At 43.5% G+C, this 18366-nt stretch overlaps 1 protein-coding gene across 1 annotated transcript; it reads right to left on the reverse strand.

The window, feature by feature from the left end:
* Positions 1-10045: 10045 nt before the first annotated feature.
* Positions 10046-15526, reverse strand: LOC105482046 (neurofilament medium chain). The gene is made up of 3 exons (XM_011741914.3): positions 14354-15526; positions 13497-13621; positions 10046-12089 (listed from the first exon to the last, which is right to left on the reverse strand). The coding sequence occupies exons 1-3, from the start codon at positions 15431-15433 to the stop codon at positions 10535-10537; spliced, it is 2760 nt and encodes a 919-aa protein (XP_011740216.2). The 5' UTR covers positions 15434-15526; the 3' UTR covers positions 10046-10534.
* Positions 15527-18366: the final 2840 nt, after the last annotated feature.

The following is an 18366-nucleotide window of genomic DNA, read 5'->3' on the forward strand; positions in this document are numbered from 1 at the left end:
AGTTCAGCGAGAAGACAGAGTTTATTGTAAGCTGCTCAGTAACAGAGTAGGGCATCCTCAGAAAGCAAGAGGAGGGATATGCCATCTTTGTTTTAAACTTTCCTTATATAGGGGTCTTATCTATGTAACAGTAAATTATGTCTATGTGCAGGTGGACTGAGAGCATGACAACATTAATACTTTGCTGACTTAAAGTTTTCCTCTGCATTTTAGTGAGTAAGTGGATCAAACCATGACGATAGCTATCATAAAAGCACACACTGTTGTGTGATAGTGTATCAAATAACTTTATCTTTAAAGTTATAGGATCTTTAGTGTATCACTTTTCTGGCCAGAAACCTCTGTGGCTGGTGGCACCTTTGCCTGAGTTGTTATCTTGTGTACAGGAAGAATGAGGTATGCCTACAAGTGGAGGGTGAGCAAGACCAAGAGAAGCTTTATTGAGTGCTAGAACAGCTCAGAGGATACATGCAGGGGACAGCTCCTGTCTGTAGGCAGGTCCTCTTGTTCAGTGTTCAGCTCTCAGCAGAAAGGAGGCCCTGGAGTGGGCGGCTCCTCTCTGCAGGTAGGTTGTCCTGTTTGCTCTGCAGCTCTCAGAAGAGAGGAGGCCCTGGAGAGGGTAACTCATTGCTGCAGCTGGTCCTCCTGTCCTCTGCTCTGCTCTGGCTGAGCCTGGGGCTTTTATGGGCATCAGAGGGGGGAAGTGCATGCTGATTGGTCCATGGGCCGACATGGGTGGGCCTAGGAAAAAGCACCATGAGTTCCCCCTCCCTTCGGCCGCATTGGAAGCCCAGTCCCCAGGCTTCAGGCCTGCCCCAGCCTGAAGGTGGGGCTTCTCTGGGGACCTACCCACTTCCACCCAGGAGCCTGTCTGTCTCCCACAGCCATCCATTGCACCAAGGGGCATGTGTGGGGCAGCACCTAGCTGCCCTCAGTTCCCCTCAGCTTCCCCTCTCATGTCCTCAGCTGATCAGCACCCAAAGTCTGGAGGGGTCAAGATGGCAGGAGGCTGGCATGTCAATACTTCCCCAAGCATGTGCATACCCAGCCAGGCTGTGGCAGCACCCAGGTTTGTCCCCAGCTCTGCTCTGAAATTGAAGTGGGTGCCAAGGAGAGGGTAAGCAGCAGGAGCAGGCACCTCCAAGCCTGCAGGGGTAAGAGTACAGGGATGCCTGGGTCTGCAGCCTTGGTTTGGGTGGCTACACCTATGCAGGGTGGGGGATGAGGTTCCTGTGTGCTCCTGGCTCCCAAGAGCATAGGGGTGCTGGGGTTGCAGCTCTGACTTGGGTGGCTGCAGTTGCACCTGGAAAGCTCCCCGTCACCAGGCATATGACCTGACTTGGCCCCATCTCAGTGGCCCCAGGGCAGAGACTGCTAGGGAGAGGGTGCCGTCTGCCTCCTCCCGTGCCCTCCCTGCAGTGGCCAGCGTGATGGCAGATTGTTCACTGCTGCCATCAATATTGCTACATCTGGACATTCTGTTGTCACAGGAGTTTGTCCTTGCAGGCATGACTAAACTGCTTCCTTAGCCATAAAGATCTTATGACCATGGTTTACAACAGGTGAGGAATGTCCCTTGCTAGTTTTAAGATGGAGTTGTTTTTAAAATGATGGCACCCTGGCTCTCCTGTGCTCCTTTTCCCCTAACACTTCTGTCCACCAAATTTGAGGAGGAAGCATGTACTTTGGGTGACTTAATTCACTTGTCCTTCCTTGGCCTTACTTTTTCATATGTCTTGATGGGGATTTTGAAATTCATATGTTTTCTGGAGCAAATGCTGTAAGCAAATTCCTTACGAAGAATTGGCAAAGCAGTTTGCTAATTGCCAATGAGAAAGTGTTACTTTAGAATCATTTATGGCATATTTAATGGGTGGTTGATGAAGAATGGAGATCAGCATTAGCTCTCCAAATGTCATGGACACACGATTTGCTTCTAATGGTAATGTTTATTCGAATATGCCAAGGGAATGAACTCAGTGGGTGGACATGGTCAACTGCTTTCCCAGGAACATGGTGATTATTAAGCTTCATGATCAATAATGCCCAGCAGAGGAAATTTAATCTCAAACTATGATAGTAACAGATGACAGCGTATGGGATGTGCAAGTGCCATACAAATTTGTCCAAATTTCTAACATGTGACATTCAAGGCATTCTTTATGAGAACTGTCCAAGCCTGTCTAATTGCTGATGCATAGAAATAATTTCACTTGATGCTTAATCACTTTAATCCAACCTAAATACTTCCTTAGTTGCTCTCGCCGAAGAACTAAGTGTTGATCAAAGGTGATAGGCAGATACATGTTGTTGTTCCCTATGAAACTGGTTATGTGTTATAGGTGAGTAACTACTAGAAGAAAAACTTATTTGTTAGGTCATTGCCTACTTAAGAATCTGAGAAATGGAAAAATAGAGACATGAAATAGCTCATGCACCAATCAGAATTTTAATATATTTTACTTTGTAAAGAAGATACCACAAAATAGTGTTATATGTCCAGGCACAGATTAGTGAAACCTAGAAGGTAACCTAGGATAACTCATTGTTGAGTTTTAAGTTCCTGCCGTCTATATAGCAATGAGTTTTAAAGTAACACTTTCCCCAAATCAGTTAATTTTGACATAAATGAAAAACTGGAGAATGGGGACTACTTGAGACAAGTTTGGCTCAACAGGTAGAAGGTTCATTCCAACGGTGAACAGATATAGTTACATATGTTTGCTGTTTTGTCTATTAAAGTATGAAGTAGAAAAGTCATGGGTTTGATATTAAAAAAATGCCTGGTTTTATTATGCCCAAACTTCCACAAAAAATGGTGATAAAATAATACCTGCATGTATGTTATGAGAAATCATGGATTTATTACAGGTAATGTGCTTAGAAGACTACCTGGTAGTAGTAAACTCAACAATGGTCATTACGGTTATGAGCTGCTTGGATTTGGGCGTGGCCTTCTGTTTCAGTCCATTTGCGTTACTCTGAAGGAATATCCGAGGCTAGGCAATTTATGAAGAAAAATAGTTTAATTGTTTAACGGTTCTGCAGGCTGTATAAGCAGCATTTGTGCTGGCATCTGCTTCTGCTGAGGTTTCAGGAAGCTTACAATCACGGTGGAAAGCAATGGGGAGCCAACATATTGCATGAGAGTTCTTGAGTAAGAGAGTGAGGCGGGAGATGCCACACACTTTTAAATAACCAGATCTCATGAGAACTCACTCACTATGGCATGGACAGTGCCAGGTTATTCATGAGAGTTCCACCCCCATGACCCAAACACCTCCTATCATGAGATTTGGAGGGACAAATATCCACACTATACCACCTTCATTTCTCTGAAAGTCCATTCTGGGGAAAAGGGAAGTGGGATTTATATGACTCCCTGGAATTTGCATCAGTGGGTGAACATTGCAGGGGATCAGAAATTGGAACAATGTAAAGAAGGTTTTGCAAACCGTCCAAGTTATCTGTTTGGATGACTTGCAGCAAAGTAATTTCCCTGTCACTGTAGATATTCAATTATATGTTAGGCAGCTGCCTTTTAGGCGTAAGAAAGGTGGGTTAAATATTATCGGCTAATTCAACCTTTAGGATTTTATGATTCTGAGTAGCATATAGTAAGTAAAGTTTAGTGCAAAGGTATCTACTATTCTACTTCTTGAAGCTTTGCTACAGGTTGAATTTTTGTGTGTGTCTCTTATTGACATGGTAATTAGTATACATAACTATTTGAGTTATTACTTTTAAAATAAATATTAATGGCAATGAAAATTTACCATTTATTAAATGCCTACTATTTGTCAGACATTGTTATTCTGTATCTTATTTTTATAATTTTATTTGGGGCTACTGAGAAATCCAGTTCAGAAGCAACTAGGCAGCCATAGTTAAAAAGAAATCTGGGGAAGAGGGAGGTCAGTTTTCTATTTCTCTTTCTGATATTCATATGTTATATACTTACATAGATAAGTCAATGACTTTTCTTTTTCTTTTTTTTTAAGAGACAGGGTCTTGCTCTGTCACCCAGGCTGGAGTGCAGTGGTCTAGTCATGCCTCACTGCAGCCTCAACCTCCCAGGCCAGGCTCAAGCAGCGCTCTCATCTCAGTCTCCTGAATAGCTGGGACGCAGGTACATGGCACCATGTCTGGCTAATTTACTTTTCTTTTAATTTTTTGTAAAGACCAGGTCTCCCTGTATTGCCCAGGCTGGTCTCAAACTGCTGGGCTCAAGCGATCTCCTCCTGCCTCACACTGCCAATGTGCTGAGCCACGGTTCCTCGCCCAAAAGTTAATAACTTTTAACTTTTTGTTCTTCCAAATATTAGCACACAGGTTTTTTTTTTTTTTTTTTTTTTTTTTTTTTTTTTTTTTTTTTTTTTAGGTGGAGTCTTGCTCTGTCGCCCAGGCTGGAGTGCAATGGCACGATCTCGATCTCGGCTCACTGTGAGCTCCACCTCCCGAGTTCACACCATTCTCCTGCCTCAGCTTCCCAAGTAGCTGGGACTGCAGGTGCCTACTACCATACCCGGCTAATTTTTTGTAGAGACGATGTTTCACCGTGTTAGCCAGGATGGTCTCGATCTCCTGACCTCGTAATCCACCTGCCTTGGCCTCCCAAAGTGCTGGGATTACAGGCGCACACAGTATTTTAGTGCAAATTCTCCTTAAGCTGAATTACTCTTTTTGGATAAGAGTAAGTTTTTGACATACGAATCGAGGAAGATATAAAAGAATCATCACAGAATTCAACATACACTTGAATTTTCCAAGTTAAAATAGGAGATGTGGAGGTGTTATGACTTGTATGGAGGGCCCAGCCTTCTAGATCCCAGGGCAAAGAAGGCTCTTTGCGCTATACTCTGTGGTTTCAACTAATCTGTGATTTTCCAGAAGAGATGATGAGCAATTACAATTAAGCATATTCCAAAGCCCTAATGCAAACCAGTAATTTTACCCTGCTCTCCGAAATTTATTTGAAATCTGAGAACCAATAGGAAAAGGAGCCCTTTTCAATCCTTATCTCTTTCTGTTGTCGGGGCTTACTCTCTTAGGAATGTGAGAACACCAAAAGTAGAACCTATGATACTTGAAGTTGGCCCCTGACTTGTGATTTTGCGATCTCAAGGCAGAATCAAAAATTCCTGGTGTTTGCCTTCTGGACACAATGTTGTCACTCAAATTCTGGGGCCCTTGATTCTCTGCTCTCCACCCCCTACTCACCTCACCCACCCACACACAAAACAAGACTATAGCATGGGCCTATGTAAGTGGTCCTTCCTACTTAGTGCTTTAGAATGATTATGCTTTTCATAAACTTAAAAAAAAAGCCTTTTTATGTAGTCGGCTGTTAATTTTTTTTCAACTCTGTTCTTTTCTAAGATAAGAATGCTAATTAGAGTTAAGGAATGATTTAAGGAGCATTACCTAAAATGAATACCTTATTGAAGATATTATGTGGTAACTTTTCAAAATACCTCAAATAAGAAGTCAAAGAGAATCCTGAAAGCCCTGCAGTATGGTGTTGAGCACAGTCAGCATGGATCTGGGGATTTCATGCTGTCTTCAGAGGCCTGGCACAAAAATATTTCTCTCTCTTACTCTCAATATGGTTTTAAATCATTTGCATCAATAAACTTTTTTTTTGTTTTTGTGCTGTGGAGTCTTACTCTGTTGCCTAGGCTGGAGTGTAGTGGCACAATCTCAGCTCACTGCAACCTCTGCCTCCCAGGTTCAAGCAATTATCCATCCTCAGCCTCCCAAGTGGCTGGAATTACAGGTGCCCGCCACTACACCAGGCTAATTTTTGTATTTTTAGTAGAGACAGGGTTTCACCATAATGGCCAGGCTAGTCTCAAACTCCTGACTTCTGGTGATCTGCCCACCTCGGCCTCCCAAAGTGCTGGGATTACACGTGTGAGCCATCATGTAATCAAGATTACATGATGGTCAAGAAACTTTTAAGCCCTGTGATTATGTAGATGGATTCTTGGGTGTCTAAGCAGCCTATATAGATTAATGCAAAGAAAAATGCAATGAATTTCCACCCAAATTCTCTATATGGGTAATGAAATTATGTGTACACTGATGAAGAAATATCTGCGCACCTAAGTATATTTATATTCATGTTGTGTACTTATTTCGGTAAACTCATCATTGCAATCTGTATTGAAATTATATATAAGAAAATTAAGGTACCAATTAATTTCATCTCTTTGAATTAGAAATTCTGTACCTATAGCTGTGATCCAATTTAAAATTCATCATCTTTAATAAATGGTTTTGATTGGCTACCAAATGCCTAAAGTCCTGCAGCCCTGTTACAGTGTGGAGCATTTTCATAGGTAACACCCCATTACTTAGGCAGCCCTGTTTTACAGATAAGGAGGTGGAGGCTTAGAGGGTAAATATAATGGACCCAAGACACACAATTTTGCTATCTACAGCCCGGGATTTGAACGCTAAACTATTACTTTTGCCAGGCTCTAAGGGTTGAGGAGCCCTAAAAATAGACAAATTTTCTGCAGATCTAATAGAATAATTCACTTAAAAATAGCTCCTCGTTCCCTTTCGGCAAATTATATAAAACACTAGGAAAAAGATAGCTTGTTCCAAACTGGAACAACCAACCCATTTGTTGTGGAAATGAATATCCTAATGTTTTAATACTGTTTCTGTCTGCACTGACTGGCAATAGAAGGAAATGCACTAGAAATAACTCTGTCTATTGAACATGAAAGTTACTATGAGAAAAGTGTTTGACACTTGCAAGCTGTTGTGATAGAAGGAATCACCACTTATTTTGCATTTGAGTATTTATTCTTTTCCTCATGATGCAAACACAGTGCCATAGAGAAGTGAAATTGTATCTTTTTTTAAATGTAAAGAGATATGCAAGTATATTAAATGAATGATTTATAGTATGCCTCTGTTTTCTTTTTTTCAATTTTAAAAGAAATAAATGACCCTAGCTTAACATCCTTATAACTGGAGATGGCTGCCATGGATGGATTTGAGGATTAATATAGGACAGGGGTTAAGAGTATATGCTTTGGGCTGGCAGGGTGGTTCACATCTGTAATCCCAGCACTTTGGGAGGCTGAATTGGGCAGATTGCTTGAGTCCAGGGGTTTGAGACCAGCCTGGGCAACGTCACAAAACTTATATCTACAAAAAAACACAAAAATAGTTAGCTGGGCATGGTGGCATGTGCCTGTAGTCCCAGCTACTCAGGAGGCTGAGGTGGGAGGATCACCTGAGCCCAGATGCTCCAGGCTGCAGTGAACCATGATCATGATCATGCCCCTGCACTTCAGTCTGGGTGACAGAGTGAAAGCCTGTCCAAAAAAAAAAAAAAAAAAAAAAAAAGAGTATATACTCTGGACCTTTACTAACTGAGTTAAATCCCAGTTCTATCATCTACTAGTGTTTGACCCAGAGGAAGATTTTTCTTTTAAAAAAATCTGTTCTTATATGTTTGAAGATTGAGAATAAATGAACTTTGATAATCCTCACAATATTTAAAATAAAATAGTGTCTCAAAGACAGTCTACTGGCAAGGTAGAAATTCTGCTTTTCAATGGCTTAATGTGCCCAGAGACCGACTGTCGTCAGAGGAAAGGTACTCTTATATCCTAAACTCTTGGAGATTTGTGCTTAATTTAAATGTAGTTTCTCCCTGTCACTGAACATATTTGGAAACATGAATTTCAAATTGCTTTCTCTTTCAATAATAGTGTAATGGCTGGCAGTGACAACAAAATAAGTAATTTTATAGGAGAAGACCATTGTATCTCTAGGCTCTAGTCCTCGATATGCATTTATTGAATTAATGAATCAACCAGGCAATTGATTGACTTAGAAATACTTGCATGGGTTATCAAAGGTATGTTGTTCTATTTATTTATTTAGAGTCGGACTCCCCCTACGTTGCCAGGATTGGACTCGAACTCCTGGGCTTGAGTGATCCTCATGTCTCAGCCTCTGGAGCAGCTGTGACTATTGGCCTGTGCCACTGCAGCCAGAGGTATTCCGCCATCTTTAAAGAGTACAAAATCGTGATTTTGTTTTATGGAATATGTAGCAATATTACTGAATGTCTTACCTTCTTAGGAAAGAAAACAAAGTGGTTGAAAACAAAGTTAGAGCTGAAGAGTTAAGTTTCTGGTGCCTGTGTTGGACAGTTTTGCTGATTGATCGTGTCATTTTAAAACAATATATACAACCAAAAAAGAAAGTCTTCTAAGCCTCAGGGTCCAGTGCTGGTAAGTGAGATGATTTTAGGTACCAATGAGTATTGTTATAGTAATGATTGTATATTTACTGGGCATTTAAAAAATTCACATAGATCATATCATATGACTCCAGCCTCTATTCCTACTTCTGATAACAGCTCCCAGACTTTCTGTGAAGCGTTGCTGTTCTGTCATTGGAGTCAGTTTGGGTGGGACTATCAATCAAGGTGCTCCTCTTTGCTGGCGAAGGTGTGTGGCAAATAGGTGATGCTGTGTTCCTGGAATTCCAATGAAGTGTCACTGAGTATTCAGTTTAATCGCCCTATGACTGCGTGATGATTCCTGCGGCCTCTGTCCCTGGGGCTGTCCGAGCTCCTCTCTCCCAGCACCTGCCTCCTCTGCTGATGTTTTCCCTCTAGGAGTTACCCTGTATCCTTCCAATACACTCTTTTTTATTTTTAAATTCTGTATCACTAGATCAGTTTTTTTGTTGTTGTTGATTATATTTAAATAATCCTGATCCACTTTGTGTGTCATGGATATTTTTGCTTCAGAAAAATTAACATCTTAACAAAAAATGTAAATTGTTTTAAAGAAAGAAATCTGAATACATAATTTTACAGATGATACTCAGATATAACCAAAATTGTGAGGATTAGCAAATGGTTAATGATTGGAAACACAATAAAAACTGCCATTAACAATTAGCTTCCTGGATATGTTTAGACATTAAAATTAGAGTTATCTTGAAAAAGTCATTGAAAATACTATCAAGGATTGTATTATTGAGCTGATCCTATTAATGAGAAAACATGGACTTGGACAAGATAATGTGCTAATTAATATATTAATGGTCTTCAAGGCCTGAAACAAGTTTTGAAAAGGGAATGATAGTATTTCCTTGTCAAGATCGTGTCTTTTTTTAAAAAACACTTATTGCCTATGTCATAGAATCTCATTTTTCTTTTCTCAAGTAGGGTATTTTATTTATTTTCTATATTATTTTCCCCAATTAGTAAAATACTAAAGGTATAAATCTCTGTCAAGCAAATCAAGCATTAGTGATGCAGACAATGTATACATGTGTGTGTGTGCACAGGAGGCATGCTTCTGAGGCTGGATAGTTCCGGGTAGGAGTGTTAGTGATGCAGACAATGTGTACGTGTGTGTGTGTGCAGGAGGCATGCTTCTGAGGCTGGATAGTTATGGGTAGGAGTGTTAGTGATGTCAGTCCTGTCCCCTCTGGACACATCATCATAAATGCCATGAGCTCCTCTGTCTCTGTCCCAACTCCAAGGCACAAGTGATGAACCCCTCCTTCATTTGTCCTCTTACCTAGAGGTTCTCTGAGTTCTGTTTTGGGATAGAAACACTGAAGATTTCTATCCCACCGGATTCCTATTTGTATCTGATGCTTTTATTTTTGTTTCAAAAATATGATTTTAAAATTATGGGATGAAGACCGGGCTCAGTGAAGATGTAGACACCTGAAAATATCTTCAGCAATTACATTTTCCAAGTAATCGCTCTCAGGGAAATAGCAATAAGAAGTGCAGTTTACTTATGATTTCCCCCCAAAAATCTATTTTAGGGCAAGAAAGCTTCAGGTAGTGGAGATCTCACTTTGAAATGGCATAACAGGCTGGGCATGGTGGCTCATGCCTATAATCCTAGCACTTTGGGTGGCTGAGGCAGGAGGACTGCTTGAGGCCAAGAGTTCAAGACCAACTTGGCCAACATAGCAAGACCCCATCTCTAAATAAAAATAAATAAAAATTAAAAAAAAAGAAATGACATAAGACTCAGCAATTGACTATGTTTCCAATATGACCTTTATTGAGCAAGTACTGCTGTGACGTTTAACATCAATCAACATAAGATTGCAAACTGTGCATGTCAACGAGGTTCTCCCATGAGCAAAAGTCCATTTTAAACGCACCAGTGAGGTAAACATAATTATTCATATATAGCTTTCTTAAGGCTAAGAGAGTTCTGTGTTTCATTTATTGTTTTTGGCTCAGTTGGTACTTTGCATAATACATCTCAAGACATCCCCCCTTAAGTGACCCCCTTCCAATAGCTTAGGAAATTGGCAAATTTCCCAGGTACATACAATATCATGCATTTGAATCCCCCATAGACTGAGGAGGGAGCACCCTGAGCTTGCATGCAGTCCCCTCATATTGCACAAAGTAAATACAATGTCTGGAGCCCCATGGGAGAACCCGTTCTGTTTTGAAGCTGCCAATCACATGCATTTTGAAATTGTCATATGGCTTAACCTTTTGCAGTGGACTCAAATCTTAGTCACTCTGGGTGACTTCCTTTACTATGGCGTGTGAAGTGACTTTTTCTACCTTTTTAGTAGACACTAGTTTCTCCTCAAAGGTCTCTTCATGCTCTTCAACCTTTTGAGTGACGGTTACAGATTTAGTGATATATTTGGTAGCACCATCTCCCCCCTCACTGGTGATTTTTTCTACTGTTTTGGTCACTACCACTTTCTCCTCACTTTTATCTCCCCCCTTCTTTTCATCTGCCGGGCTCAAGTCTAGGCCATTGGTGACAATGCCTTTCTCCTCTTCCCTCCCACTGCCTTTTTCCTTGGTCTCCTGCTCTACCTCCTCTTTTCCTTCTACCTCCCCATTGACAGCTATGTCTTCCTTCCTGGATCCCTTGGCACCTTTATCACTCCCTTCTTCCTCACTCCCTCCCTCTCCTCCCACTTTCTCCTTCTCTTTCTCCTGCTGCAGTGGCTTCCCCTCTTCTTTGATCTCTTTCTCCAAGTGCACCTTTACGGATTTGGTGATGGTGACCACCTCCTCCACAGCTTCCTCCTTTACCGGGGACTCAGCTTTCTTCTTCTCTGGCACATCCTTTGGTTTTTCTTCCTTTTTCTCTACCTTCTCTTCCTTGGGAGCTTCCTTGACTTCCTTCTCTTCTTCCTCTTTCTGTTCACCTTTCCCCACTTCTGCTTTTGACTTTGCCTCTTCCACTGGTGATTTTGTCACAGGAGACTTGGCTTTCTCTTCCACTGGTGATTTTGTCACAGGAGACTTGGCTTTCTCTTCCACTGGTGATTTTGTCACAGGAGACTTGGCTTTCTCTTCCACTGGTGATTTTGTCACAGGAGATTTGGCTTTCTCTTCCACTGGTGATTTTGTCACAGGAGACTTGGCTTTCTCTTCCACTGGTGATTTTGGCACAGGAGACTTGGCTTTTTCTGGCTTTTCCACCTTGACATCTGCCACCAGCTCCTCCTTGGTAGCCACTTCCTCACGCTTTTCCTCCACTTTCTTTTCCTCTTTAGCTTCGGCTTCCTCTGCTTCACCTTCAGCCTCTGTTTCTCCTTCTTCCTGCTCACCTTCCTCTTTTTCACTAGAGCCTTCCTTCTCGGATCCTCCCTCTTCGGCTTGGTCTGACTTAGCTCCCTCATCTTCTTCTTCCTCTTCTTCTTCCTGGCCTTCCTCTTCCTCCTTTTCCCCCTCTTCCTCTTCTTTAACTTCAGGTGCAGTTGGTTTCACTGGAGACTTTTTGGCAGCTACTTCTTCTTCTTCAGCTTCTGGCTCCTCTCCCTTTTCTTCTGCTGCTTCTTTCTTCTCTTCCTTCATGGAAACGGCCAATTCCTCTGTAATGGCTGTCAGGGCCTCTTCCATTTCTGACTTCTCATCCTCCACTTTGGTTTCCTCTATGATCTCCTCAACAAATTTGTGTTGGACCTTGAGCTTGGGAGCTTCCACCTTGGTTTTCTGAATCTTACTGGATATTGTGACTGAGGGCTGTCGGTGTGTGTACAGTGGCCCAGTGATGCTTCCTGCAAATGTGCTAAATCTCGTCTCTTCACCCTCCAGGAGTTTTCTAAGGAGAAAATCAAAGAACATAAGACATAGTAAAAATTTCACTGGGCCTTCTAAGTTTCATTACATTCTGGGTATTGTAGTAGCTACCTTTGAAGAAATAGAATTACATAAGTAAAATATTCTATCAATTTGTTATAATACCTGCTATCACTTACTTGCATATTACGTCATACTCAGTGACAGAGAAAGGTTCTCCTGGACTGCCCCCTACAATGACTAACCTTGCCCAATAGTCCACTAACCACACCCAGCTACTAAGTCTTGGCCCTGCAGTAGAGATCCATTAGGTCCAACAAGAATATGCTGAAAAACTTGTTAGTGGCCAAATAGGAAAAAACAAAAACGAAAACAAAAACACAAAAAGCCACAAACAAAAACCCCCAAACTCCAAAGCCAAATAACCTTTCTGAGAGTAGTCACTTTCTTAAACATTTAGATTTTCAGGATATGTACTATTTTTAAAGCAAATATAACTTTCATAAAAATCTTGCTGTTAAGCATATTTCAGAACTTAGCCAGGTGTTAATATGGGTGTATCAAGTTATAAATTGGTCGATAATTTTTACCATAAATTGTCTATTTAATGTAGTTATTCAGCTTTCCTGAAAAGAGAGATAGCTCTGTAAATGCAATTTATTCTTGTTATATTATAACTACTTTATTGGTAGTAGAAAATTTTTAATCAACGATTTTGTCCTTTGCGCTTAGTCAACAGCAAGGTCACATCAGTTAATAGACCTATAACGTATCTCTCTATCTATAAAAAGATCATACACATTTGTGTCTATATATCTAGATTTATATGCATATGCACATATATGTATCTATAGATCTAGATTAATATACATGATATAGATATAATTTATACTATAGTCTAGCATAAAATATAATACATATAAATTATCTACATATATAAAATAACTGTATCTATATTCTAATATATCATTCTATATCTATTCTCAGCCAGATGATGGCAATAGTAAGCTGTATAACAGAGAAACAGAGAAATAGAATGTCCTGGTGTTTGTCCTTGACATTATAAATTTGAAAAGCTGAAACCACTAGATGAAATATTAGAAACCAAAACTCTGTTCATGCTTCCAACATTTGAAAACATTTTTTCATAAAAAGTTTAAGCATATGCATTGAGATTAATCTGCACCTCCTTCGTCTAATTCAAAAATCTTTTGCTTCTACTAGTATTTATTCTTTTAAAGCTGCATAAAAAGAGAGAAAACTACACTTGCAATTCTTTAGAATAATTTTTTTTCTAAGTAAGCAAGAAAACCAGGCGCTGAGTTGATGCCTGCACCCTGCCTGCTTTAACTTTAGTGGTGAAAGCTCTGCCCGAACAGCCTCCGCATGGTGGTTAGTGTTCCGGATACGCATGTAGTGAGCACCGTACCTGTACGCAGCGATTTCTATATCCAGAGCCATCTTGACGTTGAGGAGGTCCTGGTATTCGCGCAAATGACGAGCCATTTCCCACTTTGTGCCCCGAAGCTCATTTTCCAGCTGCTGGATGGTGTCCTGAAACAGACACAGAGAGTCTCCCTAGACTCATCCTTGCAAACAGCAACTTCCTTCGCAAACCACTTGCTACCCCTTCCCTCTCGCCTCCTCCCATCTCTATCCGCTTCTGCAAACCTCGCTGACACCCGACTCCCAGCCCCCCTCCCCCACCCCCTTTTTCTTTTAAATCTAAGGGATTCTCAAGGAACATACAAGATCAGTAAGACAATAGGACACTTCCTGGGCACATCACGCACGGAGATCAGTGGACTTAGAACACGTCTCAACAGGACACAAACATGCATGGGGAAACTCCATGGCTGACCTGGCCATTCCCATCTGAGCCCTTTGGGCTGAAGCCAATTTTGAGAGCTCTTCCGATCACTGCCGGAAAAGTAGAGAATACACGGGTTTCTGCATAAGCTATCCTAAAGTTGCTGATTTATCCACTACCGAATTTATCCCTCCTGCTTTAAACGTGCAAGCGTGCAAAATTAGAACTGGAAAAGAAGTACGTTTTTGAAAAAGGTCAAGACCTTTAAGCAGCTGGGGCAGGTGGGTGGGGGCGGAGTATGGAGGATGAGAGTGGCGAGAATGCTGATGCGAAACTACCCTAAGTCTGCGGCGCGCGCGCTCTAGCGAGCGGCCGCCAGAGAGCGCGGCGGAGAGGGCTCCTGGGCACGCGCCCAAGTGTCGGGGGCGCGCGGCGCTGGCGCTGGCGCAGGCTGGCCGCGCAGCCGCGGTTCCTACCTGGTAGCTGCTGAGGTCGTGGTTGTGGCGCTCCTCGATGTCGCTGAGCTGCCGCTCCAGGGACTCCTTGGTGCCGCGCACCGACTCTAGCTCGATGCTCTTGGACTGCAACTGGCGCCGGTACTCGGCGATCTCTTCCTTGGCGGAGCGGATGGCCTCCTTGTTCTGCTCTGCCGCCTCGGTGAGCTTGGCGTAGCGGCATTTGAACCACTCTTCGGCCTGGTGCATATTCTGGTCGGAGTGGCATTCGAGCTGGGAGCGGATTTCCTTCAGCGCCGTAGAGATGTCTGTCTTCAGGTAGTCTTTGCGCTCCACCGTGATGTGTGATGCCTGGATCTGGGCCAGAAGGTCGGCCACCTCCTCCTCGTGGTTGCTCCGCAGGAAGGCCACCTCATCCTGCAGCGACTGCACCTTCTTGTCCAGCTCCACCTTGACCAGCGACGCCTCCTCGATGTCTTTGCGCAGCGCGCGGATGGCCGCCTCAGTGTCGTCGCGCAGCCGCGCCTCCTCCTCGAAGCGCTCCTTGAGCCGGTGGATGTCTTCCTCCAGGTGGTCCGAGTCCAGCTGCACCTGAGCCTTCTCGTGGTTCACCATCTCCAGCGTGGCGCGCAGCTCGCGGATCTCCTGGTCGTACGCGTCGCCCAGCTGGGCGTGCGAGGCCTGCTTCTGCCGCAGCGCCTGGATCTCCGCCTCAATCTCCTTATTCTGCTGCTCCAGGTAGTGCACCTTCTCTATGTAGCCGGCGAAGCGGTCGTTCAGCCCCTGCAGCTGCTCCTTCTCGTTGGAGCGGGACAGCTTGTAGTCGCCACCGGGTCCGGAGCCGCCGTTGAGCAGGGACGAGGACTGGCTGAAGTCAAGGCTGCTCTCGGCGGAGCTGAGCATGGCCGAGCTGTAGGCGAGGCGCGGGGCGAGCATGCTGCGCTTGTAGGAGGAAGACACGGTGCTGGGCGAGCCGCGGGACCACGACTGCGAGCGGAAGCCGCTGGACGGGGAGCCGCTGACGCGGCTGAAGCTCGAGCGGGTCTCGGTTACCCGCCGGTAGGCGGACGGGTTGCCCAGCGAGTCCAATGTGTAGCTCATCTTGGAGGCCTTGGGGCGTGTGGCTGTCACAGCGTTCTGCCGGCCTCGCCGCAGCCCATTTATAGCCGCGGCGCTGGTCCCGGGCCAGGGCCCCGCCCCGTGGAGGCGGCGGCCGAGGAGGCGGGGACTGCGGGCACCGGTCGGGGAGGAGGGGAGGGGGGCGGCTGAGCGGTGATTCAGCGCCCGCTCCACGTGGGCCCAGGCCGCATGGGAACCCGGACTTTGCTGCCCTGGGCCCAGCCCCTCCCCCAGGTTCCCTTTCAGTCCCAGGCCACTTGTCGCCGGGCAGTCGCCTTCTCTCCATTTCTCACTTCCCGATTGCGTTTCGCACCCTTGGTACAAATATCGCCAGCGCCCTTTCTTTGCCTGTCACTGTCCCACCGTTCGGGCAGCGCTTCCCCGACCCCCTGGTCTCCTTGTTCTTTAGCCCTCTACCCTCTTACCCTCAAGCCTTTCTCTTCTTTTACCCTTTCCCCGATACTTTTTTCTTTACCCATCTTCTGTGCTTAATCCCATCCCCTTCTTTTTTGGCCCCTCTTCTCCTTCCTGCTCCGGCCTTTAGTTCGCTTCACCCTGCCTTTCTCTCAGCCCCTTCCTCGCGGACCCTTTTCTTCCAATCTTTCCTTCTCTCCGTCTCTTGCTTCCCCTCCCCCTGCATTCCCTCTTCTCCCCTCCCCCACCCTCATCTTTTCTTGCCTCCCTCCCCTTCCCCCACTCCTGTCTTAAAGCAGCTGGAGATGAGCGCCAAGGAGCTGGGTCTAGAAGACAAAAAGAAAAGAAAAAAAAGACTTTGAGGAACCGTCTGCCTGAAGGCTTCGGGAAGGGGACAAAGAGAACAGGCCAGGGTAGTTTTTTGTATAAAAAGTGGGATATTGCGTTTTTAACGTTTGGGGGACGTCCGCAGCTTCCGCAGGGGCAGAAGGTAAGGCGCTTGTGCTCGCTATGGCGCCGGCAGCACCAAGGACAGCGCCCAGGTCGGGCGAGCGGGAGGTGCAGCCTCCCAGGGGCTTGTCACCCAGCCTGGCCTGTCAGGTTGGCAGGGGGTAGGGGGTTCCCTTCCCCCTCTTCTCTCCGAGCAAATACAATTTAAACCTGCCTGTAGTGACTCTCTTTGCAGGAGCGAAGCTGGAATCGCAGGCTAAGACTTCTCTGCAATGCAGGGCTGGCACAATGAACAGATTGCAGATTTTGAAAACAACCAAAATTCATTGAAGTCAGTTAACAGAAATATGTACTTGCAGCCCAGTTTGAGTTTTCTAACGTATGATTGTATAGGAGATGAAGAGATACAGGGCCTGAAATGTGAAGGTCAAATACTCCTTGGAAAGGAGAATTTGAAATCTGTTGGGATGAAAAGTCCAGGGAAATATAGTTTTTGATAAGTTTGGACACAAACAACTGCCTTGTCATCTTTCGGTTCAGTATCCCCTATGTGTAACTGCAGTGATTGAAAAGGCATCTGAATTAACTTTAAATTGATTTAAAAGTTGCCAAACAGATTCACCACAACCTTGAATAAAACCAGATGTTTTCCCTCCATTTAAAATGTAATATATTTTTCCCTTTAGATTTTAATGTTTTATATGGAATAGATTTTCTATATCATTAAACATGTTTATGCAAACAAGGACTCTACACAGACTTCTTGCTGTCTGGTGTACTCTTAACTGTTAGAATGTCTCTTTATTTTGTGTAGTGCTTTGGGGGTAATTCAGGTTAAAAAAATTCAGAATACTACAAGACAAAGTGAAGAAGAAATTGCAGAACTAACAACAGCGCTGGGGCCACAGGTACAAGTGACTGAATGTGAAATGCTTGCTATGGGTGAGAAGAAACTACCGGTTATAAAAAGCAGGGACTCCAGCCTGAAATGGCTTCTTTTCACAGCATGTTTTCTCAAGTCACTGTTTTGTTAAAAGACAGGATCATATTCATCAGTAAGTAATCAAGAAAGGGGTGGGTTTCTAGAGGTTTTATTTTTTTAATTTTTATCAGCTCCCTTGGCCCATTTGTATTAAAATATAAATAATGTTTTCAATAGGAGGTGCTAATTTTGGGAGTTACTTTGGTTTATTAATATGAAACTGCAGCATCGTAGGCCATGTAGGAGAAGGATGTTCTAGTTTGCTGAGAGACCTTAGGCAAGCTGAGCCCATCCATGTCTTGAGTTGTTGAGAGAGACGATGATGGAATGAGGGGATTGGCTTGTGAATACTGTAAAAACAGGATTTTTTGGTTTTATATAGATAAAGGAAAAGAGAAAGAAAACTCCCTACCTTCTGTAAAGTACTGCAGATGTCAGGCTGGACTCAGCAGGATACCATCTAGATAAGGCCAAATGCTAAGTATGCAGTAATTTTGCCTTTGTTGCTTATTACTTTCTGCTTTTATTGAAATATATTAAACTGTTTGGCAATTTCATGATGCACATTCACTGCAAACTCTGCAATGAGAGTACATGGTTAACCGGCAGGCTTCTGCTGTTAGTTTTCTTTAGGGCTTTGGAAATGAGATGACTCTGCAGAGAGACATTTACAAGGAAACACATGTCTAACTTCACAATTACCCAGTTTTGCCTTGTATCTAAAGTAGCTCAGAAATTGTTCAGCTTCCAGCTGGTTACAGAAGGAGGAAAGTGTTGCGTACAAATAAAATAAGTCAGTTACTCAGGCTACATCTAGTGCCTATAGCTTAAAATTGTAACTTCAATGTCACATGATATATTGTTCAATCTGGGCACTACAGGATAATGCAAAGAATTAAAACAGTTGCTTTATTAAGAAAAAACAGTTCCCATGGCTTAAAAACCGATGGATCCAGTTTCACATTTAGCAAAACATTTTCTTTTATATTAAACTCTTCCACTTTACTCTTCCTAAAGGTGATTTGAAGGTTATACCCATCAGTAAATTTAGTATAAACACTTTTTTAAA

This window comes from Macaca nemestrina, chromosome 8 (assembly GCF_043159975.1).
Source record: "Macaca nemestrina isolate mMacNem1 chromosome 8, mMacNem.hap1, whole genome shotgun sequence".
NCBI classification, from domain to species: domain Eukaryota; kingdom Metazoa; phylum Chordata; class Mammalia; order Primates; family Cercopithecidae; genus Macaca; species Macaca nemestrina.